Below are 17,385 nucleotides of genomic sequence, written 5' to 3'. Positions count from 1 at the left end.
ATGTAACGCACAACCCGATCACTTGCGAGAGAGCTCACCGTGTGGGGCCTATAAGTGAGAATGATAGTCGGCTTCATCCAACGATGGCAAGAATATTAAACTGGGCAGATAAAACCAGGCTTTTCAGAGAATAGAAAAAGAAAAATCTAGTTGATTATAAAGGAAGTAAGCTCCTTTTGTTTGATGATTATTCTGCTCAAGTTGCTGTGCAAAAGAAAAAGAACTGACTCCAATCTAGGCAATCAATTTTTTTCCAGAGAAGCTGTCTGTCATCCTTAAGCAGCCTGCTGTGTTCCTTTATAGCTGACTTAAGGAATCATATAGAGGCAAACAATGTGGGCCACACTCTGACACTCTCCCACTGGTAAACTAGGTTGTTTGAATGTTGCAGGATCTGGACCTGACTGTTCCTGCCAATGTTATTCGTTCCAAGCAGGAGTGCCTAACTGTGCACAAGAGTTCTTAATCACCACTGTATTTTTTCTAGGGCCATTTTCCCCCCATGATTTCAGATACACTTTGGCATTCTCTGCAGAGCTGAATACCCTTCTGTTGTCTTTTCAAATATAGATAATTTTACAGGGTACAACAATCTGCATGTCATGCAGCAATTTCCAAACATCAGTGTACAAAGTTTTCTCTGAGTCTCAGAACTGTAGTCAGGGTAAAATAATATGTGGGAGGTCTTATAAATCAGCTGCCCAAATTCCTTTGCTCTCCTCAACATCCACTCTTTAGTTTGATATCTGTGAAATTTTACCAGTAAAGCAGTTAGTCTGTTTCTGTCAGGCATTCTATGCATCCAATCAATAATAAACTCTGGGGCTGTCTCATCTGGCTAAGTTTCTTTTAGCAGCTTCTGTACAAAGGCCAGCTGGGATCTGTCCCCTCCTCTTTTACAAGGACCCCACAATTCTCACATTACTTCATCCTGGAAGAACAGGTCCTGCTTCCACAGTTCAGCTATAGAGTTTACCATGATGGCTTCCCAGTACTCCAGGTCAGAAAAACTCTGCTCCAGCTTCTCCACCTGAGGAACTCATGCTGTTCAGTTTATCTCTTGCTTTGAAGACGGAACTCTTCAGAGCCATGGGTCTCTGTTGAAGTCAGTCTTTAGCACTCTAATCTCTGACAGGATCCGTGTGCTCAAATCTCAGGGCTCCTCCACTGCTCGCAAATGACATCCCTGCCATGATTTCTCTGCCTGGAGCTGCCTGCTTTCTCAGTTCTCTGGCCTCCTGGTAGTAGATTATCTGAGCAGATTTTTCTGCCACAGTTCTCGTTGGTTTGGAAGCCATTGTTTTACCATTTCTTGTACTCAAAATTCCAAGGTATGCCAGTAATTGCTATTTGATGAGGGGATAAACCAGCATCGGCTGGAGCCCCAGCAAAAAGCATCTGTGACCATTAGTGCTCGCTAATGCCCCTCCCTCAAGATGTTTTTCATACTTCTCACCAGTTCTATTCAGTGATGGACTTCTGTTTGTTTCTTGAGGGAGAAAGTCAGCAAATTCCTAGATCCCTTCCAGTATCGCATATCATAAATCTGGTAATATGCTCTGCATGTTTGGAGAATAGCATTCTGATAATGTTACTACCCCAAACGTTCCAGATTCTGAGACTCACATGAAGGGGCCACAAAAGAAGGGTTTCCAGACCTCCTGGAACTTTTCGGAATAGATTCAACCTCTAATACTTTGGTGTGGGAACCGGGGCTTGTGTACTTGTCTACAATAAATAATGTATTACTATGCTGCTATACAGGATGTTCTGAAATTGAAGAAATATTTATGCTTTTTGTTCTGTATTGTGATGTTCTGACAACTAATTAAAAAAGAAAAAGGCAAATCCATAACAAGCTATACTGTAAAGACAAGCCATATTTCCAGTTTATCAGAGAGAAACAAAGTCAGAAAATCCAAAGATAGATTCAAAGTCAAGAGGCTTGTTTTGCCCCCCTAAGAAATAAACCAGGTGCACCAGAATCAATACTGAGTGAGCACAGCTCTAGCAATGTACTTTTTAAACACATCTCAGAACTCAATAGGCACAGACTTGGCTGTCTCCACTCTCCTTTATTACTTAGGCAGTAAAGAAATGCCAAGATCACCCAAAGACTTAACAGAACACTATTATTCTAATTTCTTATCGAGGCATGAAATATTCTCCTAAAACTACATATCTGAATGATATCCGGGGCCTTCATAGATCTTTAATAATTTGAACAAATTATACAAAGACATGTAGAATGAAAACCTGATTAGCACTTACCTGATGTATTCTTCTTTATTTTCCTCGGTGACCAGAATGTCTCCACCATTGGGTTTCAACTCATGGCTTTGTATTTCACCCAGAATTTCTTTGTCAACAGAGAAAAACATTTCCAAACCACATTCTTCAATATTGTTCTCTCTATAAAGAAAAAAAAAACAAATGGCTCTCATATGTTATAGTATACTCTACACTGAGTATGCAGTAGAAGAGTTTGGAAACAAGTTTCAGATTAATTATTTTTCCTTCCCTCTCATTTGGATTCTATTCCCAAATCTAAAAAAGGTAGGTGGGGTTAAAATGCACTTGACTAATGAAAATATAAACAATGGTATTAGTAATGTACATTTATAACAGTAATATACATAAGATGTATCATGCTGGGTCAGACCAAAGGTCCAACCAGCCCAGCATCCTGTCCCTTAACAGGCCAAGTTGGGTCGTTAAAAAGTACTGGCAGATCTCAAAAAGCAAACCTAATTCCTTGTTGCTCACTTCCAAGGATAAGAACTCAGAGCTTTTCCCCAAGTCTACCTGGTTAATTGTTTATGTACTTTTCTTCCAGAAATACATCCAAACTCCTTTCAAACCCAGAAATGCTAGGTGCCTTCACCACATTCCCCAGTGAAACAAAAGTTGCCCACCTGTAACAGATATTCCCAGAGACGGCAGGATGCAAGTTTTTACAAGTTTATTTTTAACAGTTTTTACTGGTGTTCTTTTGTACACTGAACAGATTAGTTGCTAGCGCAGTCACAAGAACCCAAACATTAAATAGGTCCCATTCTACTAATGCCAGCAACAAGCAGTGGTTATTCCCTATTAATAGCAGTTCCTCCAGGAACTTATCCAAACCTTTTTTTTAAACCTAGCTACACTAGCTGCCTTAACCATATAAGACATGCCATAATGGGTCAGACCAAGGGTCCATCAAGCCCAGCATCACAGTGGCCAATCCAAGTCACAAGTACCCAAACATTATATAGATCTCAAGCTACTATTCCTTATTGATTAATAGCAGTTTATGGACTTCTACTCTAGGAACTTATTCAAACCTTTTTTAAACCCAGTTACACTAACTGCCATAACCACATCCTCTGGCAATGAATTCCAGAATTTAATCATGCATTGAAAGAAAAAGAATTTTCTCTAATTTGTTTTAAATGAGCTACTTGCTAACTTCATGTAGTGCCCCCTAGTCCTTTTATTGTTTGAGAGAGTAAATAACCGGCGGATTCTGTGAGGATTTGCATCCTACTATCCTTTAAGAACACAAGTTATAAGTAAGCAATTTTTACTTTCTCCAAGGACAAGCAGGATATAGAAGTCCTCACAGGTGTGGAATCCCTAGCTACAAGCTGTTCTTAATGAAAAAAGGGAAATACAATTAGAAAAAAATCATTGCCAACAGGCAGAAGCATTTTTTAAAGCAATAAGCCAATTTTGTTATTTTTTCTTGTTTTTTTATTTAGGGGTCAGCCTGGAAATGATCATGGGCACTAGGGGGGGGGACAGAATTGGATTCTAAACCTTAAATAAATTCCGCAGGACAGATTTACCAAACCAACTGTTGCACTGGGACTATAAATAGTAATGGGATTTGAATGTGTGCAGTGAGCATTATATCACAGCCTTATACATCTCTTCTATGGAAGTCCTTCACAGAAGTCTTCTATGGAAGTCCTTCACAGAACTGTGAAGGACTTCAAAGGGGCATGGGATAAACACTGTGGATCCATAAAGTCTAGAGGATGTGTATGAAGAGTGGGTGGGTCGCGGGAATGGCGGCTACTACTGGAGATAATACCCTTAATTCAATAAACATACACAGTTAATGGGACTCCAACATTACCTCTTGCCTTTAAAGCTTAGAACAATGTGGGGAAAAAAAAAAAAGATTTCCATTCACAAAAAAGCAGGGAGTAGCTTGCTTGTTTACAGCGGATACTACTCCAAACCAAATAAGCCTGATACTTCACTTTAAATACATATCCAGCATAGCTCTTTGCTTCAACGGCAAGGGAGAAAGATTGATACTTCATGCATATCCAGCACAGCTCTCTGCATCTACGGCAGGGGAGAAAGTCTGATACTTCACTTTCAATGCATATTACTCTCTGCTTCAACGGCAAGGGAGAAATATGATACTTCACTTTCAATGCATATCCAGCATAGCTCTCTGCTTCAATGGCAGGGGGGAATGAAGAAAAGTGGATCTATATACAGACAACAGCCAACAAGGACTGAATTACATAGTCAGGGTAAACAAGCATGGGTGTAGCTTGCTTATAGCGGTGGTTACTATCCCTAACTAATTAAGCTAGATATTTCACTTAGATGCAGTTCCAACACTGCTCTCTACATTAATGGAGGGGGGAAGGGAAACAGAACGCAAAGGTTAATAAGGGCCAAGAGTAACAGATAAGTATGAGAAAAAAAAAAGTGCGAAAGTTTGCTGGGCAGACTGGATGGGCCGTTTGACTTCTTCTTCCGTCATTTCTACATTTCTATGTAGGAAGCTGATCTCAGATAGGACACCAACACTGCCATGGCTCTAATAATGAGCCTTGATATGCCCATCCAGAATTAGATCTGCCTGGGAATAACAGAAAGAGATGCAACCTGCTATCCAGGTAGAAAGGGTGTCCTTAGCTATGGCAATTCCCGGTTTCTTGGCTAAAAACTCAAAGAGTAATTTCATGAGCTGAGCAAGAACTATATTTAGAACCTGAGGAATAGGAGGATCTCTAAGTGGATGATTTAGGCTTTTCATGAATCTATCAACTGTCAGTTACTGAGAAATAGCGATTTTTCCTGAATCCTGGGGCTATACTAATCTAGTAAGAGTTTTTAATCCTGATTCAGAAAGGCTTAATAGTTATGAGAAAGATCTTAATTACTGACATTGGGGTGCGGTTGTTCCCTCAGTCCATGAAAAAAGAGTCTCCCCAACAAAACAACTTGGCTATGAAAAATGAGATCTTTGAAGATTAACTGGTTTAGTTAATATTGATGCAACAGGTCCTAGTTACTGGCACCATTCTTTTTCCGGCGATAAGCAGGGCATTTAGCCATGGATAGTGGGTGACGTCATCCGTGATGTCACGAAGGCGGAGCTACTCTCTTAGCTCGAAGAGCTTTGAAGTGCGCATGATCTCGGGTTCCTGTGCTCCTCGAGCTCCCTCTCAGTTTTAGTTTTCCGCGGTTACACAAAGACGTGTGGCTACTCTCGCCCTGACTAAAAAATAAAAATAAAAAATCATCGCGACAGACAACAACAAGAAGGAAGAAGACAAGATGCCAAAAAGCCGAGGTTTTAAATATTGTACCTGCGGCAAAATTATGTCGGTGACCGACAGGCATAATTATTGCTATTTATTCCTCAGTCCCGACTATGATCAGGCCGCATGCAGGGACTGTGGTAAAATGTCCTCACGGGCCAGAAGACAACGAAAAGAAAAGATGGAAAGGTTGAGGCAAACATATGCCCCCCTCTCCGACGGATGAACATAAGAACATAAGAAAATGCCATTCTGGGTCAGACCAAGGGTCCATCAAGCCCAGCATCCAGTTTCCAACAGTGGCCAATCCAGGCCATAAGAACCTGGCAAGTACCCAAAAACTAAGTCTATTCCATGTTACCATTGCTAATGGCAGTGGCCATTCTATAAGTGAACTTAATAGCAGGTAATGGACTTCTCCTCCAAGAACTTATCCAATCCTTTTTTAAACACAGCTATACTAACTGCACTAACCACATCCTCTGGCAACAAATTCCAGAGTTTAATTGTGCGTTGATTGAAAAAGAACTTTCTCCGATTAGTTTTAAATGTGCCCCATGCTAACTTCATGGAGTGCCCCCTAGTCTTTCTACAATCCGAAAGAGTAAATAACCGATTCACATATACCCATTCTAGACCTCTCATGATTTTAAACATCTCTATAATATCCCCCCTCAGCCGTCTCTTCTCCAAACTGAAAAGTCCTAACCTCTTTAGTCTTTCCTCATAGGGGAGCTGTTCCATTCCCCTTATCATTTTGGTATCCCTTCTCTGTACCTTCTCCATCGCAATTATATCTTTTTTGAGATGCGGCGACCAGAATTGTACACAGTATTCAAGGTGCGGTCTCACCATGGAGCGATACAGAGGCATTATGACATTTTCCATTTTATTCACCATTCCCTTTCTAATAATTTCCAACATTTTTTGCTTTTTTGACTGCCGCAGCACACTGAACCGACGATTTCAATGTGTTATCCACTATGACGCCTAGATCTCTTTCTTGGGTTGTAGCACCTAATATGGAACCCAACATTGTGTAATTATAGCATGGGTTATTTTTCCCTATATGCATCACCTTGCACTTATCCACATTAAATTTCATCTGCCACTTGTATGCCCAATTTTCCGGTCTCACAAGGTCTTCCTGTAATTTATCACAATCTGCTTGTGATTTAACTACTCTGAACAATTTTGTGTCATCTGCAAATTTGATTATCTCACTTGTCGTAAATCTTTCCAGATCATTTATAAATATATTGAAAAGGGTCCCAATACAGATCCCTGAGGCATTCCACTGTCCACTCCCTTCCACTGAGAAAATTGTCCATTTAATCCTACTCTCTGTTTCCTGTCTTTTAGCCCGTTTGCAATCCACGAAAGGACATTGCTACCTATCCCATGACTTTTTACTTTTCCTAGAAGCCTCTCATGAGGAACTTTGTCAAACGCCTTTTGAAAATCCAAGTATACTACATCTACCGGTTCACCTTTATCCACATGTTTATTAACTCCTTCAAAAAAGTGAAGCAGATTTCTGAGGCAAGACTTGTCCTAGGTAAAGCCATGCTGATTTTGTTCCATTAAACCATGTCTTTCTATATGTTCTGTGATTTTGATGTTTAGAACACTTTCCACTATTTCTCCTGGCACTGAAGTCAGGCTAACCGGTCTGTAGTTTCCCAGATCGCCCCTGGAGCCCTTTTTAAATATTGGGGTTACATTTGCTATCCTCCAGTCTTCAGATACAATGGATGATTTTAATGATAGGTTACAAATTTTTACTAATAGGTCTGAAATTTCATTTTTTAGTTCCTTCAGAACTCTGGGGTGTATTCCATCCAGTCCGGGTGATTTACTACTCTTCAGTTTGTCAATCAGGCCTATCACATCTTCTAGGTTCACCGTGATTTGATTCAGTCCATCTGAATCATTACCCATGAAAACCTTCTCCATTACGGGTACCTCCCCAACATACTCTTCAGTAAACACTGAAGCAAAGAAATCATTTAATCTTTCCGCGATGGCCTTATCTTCTCTAAGTGCCTCTTTAACCCCTCGATCATCTAACGGTCCAACTGACTCCCTCACAGGCTTTCTGCTTCGGATATATTTAAAAAAGTTTTTACTGTGAGTTTTTGCCTCTACAGCCAACTTCTTTTCAAATTCTCTCTTAGCCTGTCTTATCAATGTCTTACATTTAACTTGCCAACGTTTATGCTTTATCCTATTTTCTTCTGTTGGATCCTTCTTCCAATTTTTGAATGAAGATCTTTTGGCTAAAATAGCTTCTTTCACCTCCCCTTTTAACCATGCCGGTAATCGTTTTGCCTTCTTTCCACCTTTCTTAATGTGTGGAATACATCTAGACTGTGCTTCTAGAATGGTATTTTTTAACAATGACCACGCCTCTTGGACATTTTTCACTTTTGTAGCTGCTCCTTTCAGGTTTTTTCTAACAATTTTTCTCATTTTATCAAAGTTTCCCTTTTGAAAGTTTAGCACGAGAGCCTTGGATTTGCACACTGTTCCTCTTCCAGTCATTAAATCAAATTTGATCATATTATGATCACTATTGCCAAGCGGCCCCCACCACCGCTACCTCTCTCACCAAGTCCTGTGCTCCACTGAGAATTTGATCTAAAATTGCTCCCTCTCTCGTCAGTTCCTGAACCAATTGCTCCATAAAGCTATCATTTATTCCATCCAGGAACGTTATCTCTCTAGCGTGTCCCGATGATACATTTACCCAGTCAATATTGGGGTAATTGAAGTCTCCCATCATTACTGCACTACCAATTTGGTTAGCTTCCCTAATTTTTCTTAGCATTTCACTGTCCGTCTCACCATCTTGACCAGGTGGATGGTAGTATACCCCTATCACTATAGTCTTCCCCGACACACAAGGGATTTCTACCCATAAAGATTCAATTTTGTATTTAGTCTCATGCAGGATGAAAGAAGATCTGAAGGATAAGACATCTAGGACATCAGGAGATTTCGAAGATTAGACGAGAAGGATGACAGGAACATCAGGATGTCTGGGACCAACGAGACGGAGACACATGATTAGACGAGAGACCATGACGAAGACCTGGAATTCCAATGAAGAACATAGTGCCTAGGAGAAGCTGAAATGAAGAGTAGTACTAAGGAGGACTGGCTCCTTGTGATGGCAATGAAGCAATGAAGACAGGCCCTTCTTATAGGGCTGAAGAGAGACTCCCATGATGACATCATCAGGAGGGGCCGCGGGACTACTCCCGCCCTTTAAGAATAGAAGAGAGGCGCGGCCTCGCACCTAAGGCAGGAAGGGGGCAGGATCTTGGAGAGCGACCTCCATGCCGCGAAGCTGAGAAGATGCAGGACCAGGCCGCAAACCAGGCCCAGCATCTGCAGCGGCTTCCGCTGCAGGAAGACGGCGTTGGCAGCCCCCTGGCCAGGAACCAGAAAAGGACAGAGGCAACTCCCTTCCGCTGCACAATAGAATCGTCGGCAGCCTCCAGACTGCACGGGAATGCCGTTGGCAGCCTCCTGGCCGCAAGGGTAGTACCCGGACGGCTCCAGCCGCAGGAAGAGAGCGTCTGTGGCCTCCGGGCCGTGGAAGAAGGAGGAAAAAAAAAAAAGAGGTGAGAGGCTACCCACAGCTCCGGCCGCGGGTAGAATCATAAAACTCTTAGCATTTCATTATCTGTCTTATTTTGGCCAGGTGGATGGTAGTATATACCTGTCACTATGCTCTTTCACAACAAATATGGGAGTTCTATACATGAAGATTCTACTATGCATTTAATTTTTTGCAGGATCTTTATCCTATTGGACTCCATGCAATCCTGAACATAAAGTACCACCCTGCTCCCAAGTTGATCCAATCTATCATTGCGGTATAATTTGTACCTTGGTATAGCACTGTCCCATTGCTTATCCTCCTATCACCAGGTCTCTGAGATGCCAATTATGTCTACCTCTTCATTCAATGCTATACACTCTAACTCTCCTATTTTACTTCTTAGACTTCTGGCATTGGCATACAGACATTTCAAAATATATATTTTTTTGTTTGTATTAATAACCTGCTTTTCAGTTGACAGGAATAATTCGGAATCTATTAACTAAGGTGGTTCTTTACTTATTTAAAATCTTTTCTATGCCGTTGTTTAGTAATGTACCATCACAAAGGTTTACAGAGGCATGTAAAATTAAGTTTGGTTAAAATTTTTCTAACAAAGTGCCAATAAATTTTTGGTTACATGTTTTAATAATATAAGGTATATGATAAGTGATCTGGATCTTTTCCATTTATATGATTATAGGCAGGTTAATTACTAATGCTTTTATTGGAACCTCTCTGTTGCGATACCTTAACTCTCCTGATTTATTAGTATGCTTCGAAGATACCTCTCTTCAAACTATGCACTGCTGAGCAATTAGAAACAGAAACATGACGGCAGAAAAAGACCATATGGCCCATACAGTCCACCCAGTCATACAATTAATTTAAATCATTTCCTTAGAGATTCCCTGTATTTATTCCATGCATTCAGTTATTGTTTCTGTCTCCCCTACCTCCACTGGGAGGCTGTTCAAAGCATTCACCACACTCTCTGTAAATAAATATTTCCCAAAATTACACCTGCAGCTACCCCTTTTCACCCTCATCTCATAACCCGTCATTCTAGAGCCTCCTTTCCATTAAAAAGGGTTTATCTCCTATGCATGGAAACCTTTGAGATATTTGAATGTCATTATCATATCTCCCCATCTCGCCTTTCCTGTAGGGTATACATGTTTAGATCTTTAAATCTATCCCCATATGCTTTAGAATGAAGACCACTGACCATTTTAGTAGCCACCCTCTGGACAAACTCCATCCTGTTTATATATTTTTGAAGGTGCGATCTCCAGAACTGTACACAGTATTCCAAGTGAGGTCTTACCAAGCACCTATGCAGGGGCAATATCAGCTTCCCCCCCTGTTCCAGTTTAAAAGCTGCTCTATCACTGGTTCCACCCTGGTTAAGGTGGAGCCTATCCCATCGGAAAAGACTCCCTCTTCCCCAAAAGGTTCTCCAGTTCCTTACATAACTGAATCCTTTTTCCTTGCACCATCATCTCATATACGCATTGAGACTCTGGAGCTCTGCCTGCCTTCGGGGACCTGCGCATGTAACAGGGAGCATTTCAGAGAATGCTACCTTGGAGGTTCCAGATTTCAACTTTCTATCTAAAATCCCAAATTTGGCTTAGAGAACTCCCTCCCACGCTATCCTATTTAATAACAATATCTTTAATTTAATAGTAATAATAATATCAATAACTTACTTTATCCACATCAGAGAGTTATAGAACTCTGGATCAACAGATTCTAGATCCTTGAGTCCTACTGGTTTGTTTAGGATGCGTTTATAGAATGGCAAAGAGAAACCAGTGTCTATAAACTTCCCATGGAACAAAGCCTGGTCAACAAGAAACAAGAAAATGGTTAATACCAATCAACAGCTTCATTATCAATCCATGCAAAGCTTACGCTGCAAAAGTGTAACAGGCTTGAGTGCTACCATCCACATGTCTGTGACCAAGTACATCACAGATCCATGGGGAAGAAAGTACGGTACTGTTTGTGAAGAACAAACCAGGTCAGTTATGTCATACCTTCAAATCTACAAGGGCAAAAAGCAAAATGACAAGCCTATAGTATTTGTTCTTGGATAACAGCAGCTCAATAGTGTCACATATGGATCATGTGACTTGTTTATGTACAGAGGAACATCTAAGCATGTCCAAGAAAAAAAAAAAAACAACTTTGCTTATATGTAGCAGGAAAAAACATTTAATGATTACTCGGCAAAGTATCAGTGAGTTGCAGGGCTCTGGCACCTCCCTGTTCTGAACTCCTTTGTAAAGGGGTAAAATGTTCCCAGCACGTCTTAGAGTGATCCAGGATGGTAAACTGGTAATCTTACAATCTCAGAAAGAAATTGAAAAACGTCTGGAGAAATTGCATACATCATAAAAGTAGCTATGTGCTACTGTGCGAACTGTGTTTATGTATGGCTGGGATGGCATTATTACTTCATTGATATTAATATGAAGGCAGCAATGCCGCTGTAAAAATCATACTTCTTTTCTTTTAGTTTGCCAGTATTGTATTTCTCTTAAGTCGATGTCCTTTTCTCCGACTGAGTGAGGTTTTGTTTGGCTCTTAATATATGTACTTTGTTGACGTCTGTGTTTACAACTGCAGTAGTGGTGGTTTGGATTATGGATACACATTATTGTCTTTATGTGTTATATTAGACCAAAAAATCAAGTGTGTAATAATGATGTATATAATAATACTTAGTTCAAAAAGAACTAAGTATTATATGTGTTATATGACAGTGGTGTGAATGGAGGAATGGAGGAATATGACAGTGGTGTGAATGGAGGAATGGAGGAATAGTTATGGTTTGGTATAGGGCATTGGGGAAGATTTTTTTGTGGGGTTTGGGTCCTGAATTCTATAAGATTTTGCATCTCTCAGTCTCAGATCCTTTGTTGAAGTTATATAATTGTTTATTTATTTTTAACTTTTAATTTAACAGATTCGCACTTAAGGAATATAGTAAACATGCAATCTTTCCATTTAAAGTATACAGAAAAAGGATATGAGTATCAGAGATTTAAAAAGCATGTAAATGTAGACATGAGTCATCAAGTATATCCAACAATAAGTCAACAATAAAACACAAGAGGTCTTCTAGAACTGTGAATGTATTCCCAAAACTTCCCCTAGGTTTTTTCATATTTATCCAGCTTCTCTTACATGGAATAATTAATTTTCTCTATTAGTGCATTATCAATCACTTGCTTCTTCCATTGAGAAGTACATGGCACACTCTTCCAGTACAATCCATGCAAGTATTATATAATAAGAAGTTTATCTGCTGATGAGATAGAAGTTGTCTCTCTCCAAAGAACCAGCAAACCCAGACTTGGCGTTACGGAAAAATTACATTTATAAATTTAATCTTTCTATTTACCCCCAGAAGGAAAACACCAAGGGATAAGTCCACCATGCATGAATATATGTACCCTTAAAACCATAACCTTGCCAGCTTAGCAGAGGAGCCAATAAGAACATAAGAACATGCCATACTGGATCAGACCAAGGGTCCATCAAGCCCAGCATCCTGTTTCCAACAGTGGCCAATCCAGGCTATAAGAACCTGGCAAGTACCCAAAAACTAAGTCTATTCCATGTTACCATTGCTAGTAATAGCGGTGGTTATTATCTAAGTCAACTTAATTAATAGCAGGTAATGGACTTCTCGTCCAAGAACTTATCCAATCCTTTTTTAAACACAGCTATACTAACTACACTAATTTAATTGTGCGTTGAGTGAAAAATAACTTTCTCTGATTAGTTTTAAATGTGCCACATGCTAACTTCATGGAGTGCCTCCTAGTCTTTCTATTATCCGAAAAGTAAAAAAACGATTCGCATCTATCCGTTCTAGACCTCTCATGATTTTAAACACCTTTATCATATCCCCCCTCAGCCATCTCTTCTCCAAGCTGAAAAGTCCTAACCTCTTTAGTCTTTCCTCATAGGGGAGCTGTTCCATTCCCTTTATCATTTTGGTAGCCCTTCTCTGTACCTTCTCCATTGCAATTATATCTTTTTTGAGATGCGGCGACCAGAGAAGAGAGAAAAATGTTGGATGTATGGATGTCTAGATGTATGATGTAAAAATGTAATAATAAGTTCAACTCTCCTGGAGCATACTGAAATAGTGTGTGGTCTGTCAAATCTCATTCCAGTCAGAATTGTTTATTTTCACAGATATAGCTACAATGGAGAAATTAACCTATGCATTAAAAAAAATAGTCAGACAGATATTTTGCAGTGTAGCAGCCTTATTGACAACAGCGAGAAAAAGATGATTGTTAGAGATGTTCCCAATCACTAGTTAGTGTAATCCATGATACATACTGAGTATTTATTGAGATTGTGTGTATAATTTTTAATGTTTACTCTATATTTCAGACAGGATCAGATCTCATTAATTGTACATTGGTTCTGAATTGTCACTTATCCGGCTATCTTTTAGCCGCAAAAAAAGTGGGCAGATCAAGGCAGCACTACTTATCCGATTAACTTAGAATATGTAGCGATTTGATGCAGATATTCCCTTGTAACTTAGCTGGATGTGGCTGAATATTAGGCCCAGTATTTCCTAAACAGGGTAAAGATCCAAGGCTTCATCCAATATCTCTTCTCAATGAAGATATTAAAATCTTGGCCTCTGTTATGGCTAGGCTTTTGTGTCTTTTGATTCCTACCTTGACTGGAGAAGATCGGGCAGGGTTTGTGCATTCCAGACATGGTGTGCACAATGTGCATAAAGTTGTGGAGGCCCAGTAGTTCTCATATGTGAAGACTCAAAGGTGTGTCTCATTAGCCTGGATGCTGAAAAGGCCCTTGATACTGTTCAGTGGCCTTATATCTTTTGAGTATTGGACAAACATGGCTTGAATGGTTCTGATTTGCATTAGATACAATTACTATATGCTTCTCCTCAGGCAAGACTGATAATTAATGGTACCCTTTTCTCCCCAATTGATTTATTAAACAGTACTAGACAAGGATTTCCACTTTCTCCTCTTCTATATAATTTAGCGATAGAACTTTGGCAATTAAGCTCAGATCTGCATTTAACATGTCAGGTTTTTATTTGGGTGATCAGGAGCTTAAGTCTTTTTGCAGATTCACTTGCTGCTGTTTTGACAAACTTCATGTGGTCACCAGATAAAAACCTGAGACAAGTTGTGAGAAAAGGCCAACATTTGACTAATGCAGGCACAAAAAATAGTTGCAATATTCATCTGTATTTATAGAGATAGTTCTTTATTGGTTTTGCTATATTTCTTTACAAAGACATTATGATAAGAAGAGGGGAAGTGAGTAATCTGATTGGATGAGCCTGTCAATGTACAAATTCATTTGCTAAAGAAAGCTTTTGTCTCTTAAACTTACCATGGCAATGAACCTGCCAATAAAGCGGAAATATTTCAGGTGGTCAGGGTTGATGTAGGAGGCTGGGTTAATTTGCAAGCAGTAATTATCCTTCCCTGCATATTCAAACAGGCAATACATTGGATTCAAGACTTCATGAGACAACAAAAAGAACCATTCCCTGAAATCAAGAGAGACATTTAAAAATCCATAAGGTGTACAAGGAAGGATATAGACAACACTAGTATTTCAGTAAACTCCTTAGCTCACTCCTTAGCCTCTGAAAATGCAGCTTAGGTGTCTCATCTGTGAGTGATTTAACAGCAGCGCATGATGCATGTTATTACTTCTGATTATAATATATTAAAAAATGTAAGGGAGAAATCAACCTCTCCCATTGGTATGATCATACGACTTCTATGTGGACCAAAAGCTCATGTACAATGTCATTTTTGAGTATCACAACCTCCAAACAATCCATTCATCAAGATCCCAAAAGTGCATTCTATAGATAAGAGTTCTTATTACTTCATTTTACAGCCTTTGGGGCAGATTTTAAAAGCCTTGCATAGGCCTGGGCCCTGCATAGGCCTGGCGACACGCGCAAGCCCCAGGACGCGCGTATGTCCCGGGGCTTGAAAAAAGGGGCAGAGCGGGGCGGTCCAGGTGTGGGGCAGGGCTGGAGCCTCCAGGCACAGCGGCCATTTGCTGCTGTGCCCGGGATTGCGGGCCGACTGTTGGCTGGCGCGTGCAACCTATGCTTGCCCGGAGGCAGGCGCAACTTATAGGATAAAGGCAAGGGGGGGTGCGGAAGGAAAGTTCCCTCTGAGGTAACGGAGGAAGGCTGCGCGGCTCGGCGCACGCAAGTTGCACAATTGTGCACCCCTTTGTGCACGCCGACCCTGGATTTTATAACATGCGCGTGGCTGCGCGCACATGTTATAAAATCGGGCTTACATTTGTGCGCGCCGGGTTGCGTGCACAAATGTACGCCTGCGTGTACCTCTTCAAATCCAGCCCATTGTGTAAGAATAGTAAAATAAATTATGGTAAATAAAGATCTAAATGGTTCACCTAGTCTACCCAGTTGAAATTCATCTTCTTTTGGCAAATATATATAAACTCCCAAATGAAAACCACCCTCCTCTCATTTTTGTTCCAATCTTGTAAGTTTTTAGCTTTTTTGAAAAGTTAGGTCTATGAGAGATATTTTTAATTTTTCTATTCTCAAAGCATAAACCAACCTATGAGGTGGCTGGGTGGTGAAACACTGGCAACGTAGGATGATTTAGCAGCATCATATGAATTGTTTTATTTATTTAAAATCTTTTCTATACCGTCGCTAAGATATATACTATCACAACGGTTCACATATAGGCCCATAAAATAAGGTAAGTGAATGTGTACTATAGTACATTCTAACAGGTGCCAAAAGGTTCGGTTACAATCAACCTAATAAATGAAGGTTGACCAACGTGCCGCAAATGCGCAGTAGAGAGCAGCTCTACTGCGCATGTGCGGGCGAGCACGTCGGTCTTAGGCAGCGTAAGGAAAAAAAAACATGGCGGCGGTGGCGGCGGGTTGGGCAGCGGCGGTGGCAGCGGGCGGCGGCCAGTAGCGAGGGAGGGAGGAGGAGAGAGAGGGAGGGAGGGAGTGGGAGGGACGGAGAGAGGGAGAGGGAGGGACTGAGTGAGAGGGAGGGAGGGAGGGATTGAGTGAGGGGGAGGGACTGGGAGGGAGGGACTGAGTGAGAGGGGGGGGAGGGAGAGGGAGGGAGGGACTGAGGGAGAGGGAGGGAGAGTGGGTGAGTGTGTGGGAGGGAGGTAGGGGTGGGGAAGAGTGAGGGGAGAGGGAGAATGAGGGAGAGGTGAGGACAGGATGTGAGTAAGTGGAAGGGGGAGAGGGAGAATGAGGGAGAGGTGAGAGACAGGGATGTGAGTAAGTGGAAGGGGGAGAGGGAGAATGAGGGAGAGGTGAGAGACAGGGATGTGAGTAAGTGGAAGGGTAAGAAGTTGTGGAGCAGAGAAAAAGGGAGTGGAGGAGGGCTGAGAGGGTGGGGAGTGACTGAGGGAAGGGGAGAGAGGTGGGAGTGACTGAGGGAAGGGGAGGGAGGTGAGAGTGAGGGAAAGAAGGCAGTGGGAGACAGAGGGTGAGTAAGACTGAATGGAGGAAAGGGGAGGAGTGAACGAGGGGAAGGGGGAGAGAGGGAGAAAAAGTGTAGAAGGGTGCTGTGTTAGAAAATGGACTGAAAACAAAATGTAATGTAGCCCGTTTTAACAGGCTTAACGGCTTGTATATCATAAAAGGGGCACAATAGTTGGGTAGTGTAAGTTTTGTCTAGGTGTACCATCGGTACTGTACATTGGTAATATTTATGTTTGTTATGAGCTTTAATAAAGTAATGTCATGTATGCTGTGAGATTATTGCTGTGTGCTTGTGTTTTTTTTGCATGTTCCTGTATGTTCTCTATTCTCCGGTCTCTTTAGAAAAGGCTTGTTTAAAGAGCCATGTTTTTAAGTTTTTCTTAAAGGTTTTGAGATCGCTTTGTAGTCTGATCTCAGGAGGCATTGTGTTCCATAATATGGGGCCTGCTAATGATAAGGCCCTTTCTCTTACTTGTGATAGTTTTGCTGTCCTTACTGAGGGAATGGTTAGAAGTGTTTTATTTGCTGAACGAAGGTTTCTTTGTGGGACGTGTACTCGTAATGCTGTGTTTAGCCAGTCTGCTTCTTTATCATGTATTAGTTTATGTATGATACATAATACTTTGTATTTAATCCCGTATTCAATGGGTAGCCAGTGTAATTTTGCCAAGGTTTCAGTTATATGGTCCC

General features: G+C 41.0%; 1 protein-coding gene and 1 long non-coding RNA gene across 5 annotated transcripts in view; one reads left to right on the top strand and one right to left on the bottom strand.

Moving 5' to 3' along the window:
- The window catches only part of LOC115097963 (E3 ubiquitin-protein ligase Itchy), a 278,895-nt gene that overhangs the window by 46,609 nt on the left and 214,901 nt on the right, over positions 1–17,385 (bottom strand). For all 4 annotated transcript variants that reach the window (XM_029614171.1, XM_029614172.1, XM_029614173.1 and 1 more), the window contains 3 exons: positions 14,572–14,731; positions 10,875–11,008; positions 2,272–2,412 (listed from right to left, as the gene is read on the bottom strand). In XM_029614171.1, coding sequence (XP_029470031.1) covers positions 2,272–2,412; positions 10,875–11,008; positions 14,572–14,731 — 435 coding nt within the window. The remainder of the gene's footprint in view (positions 1–2,271; positions 2,413–10,874; positions 11,009–14,571; positions 14,732–17,385) is intronic.
- The window catches only part of LOC115097965, a 184,210-nt gene that overhangs the window by 49,393 nt on the left and 117,432 nt on the right, over positions 1–17,385 (top strand). The window lies entirely within an intron of this gene.

This window comes from Rhinatrema bivittatum, chromosome 8 (assembly GCF_901001135.1).
Source record: "Rhinatrema bivittatum chromosome 8, aRhiBiv1.1, whole genome shotgun sequence".
In the NCBI taxonomy this organism is placed as follows: Eukaryota; Metazoa; Chordata; class Amphibia; order Gymnophiona; family Rhinatrematidae; genus Rhinatrema; species Rhinatrema bivittatum.
Note: the sequence above shows the minus strand (reverse complement) of the source record. Positions and strands in the feature narration are given on the sequence as shown.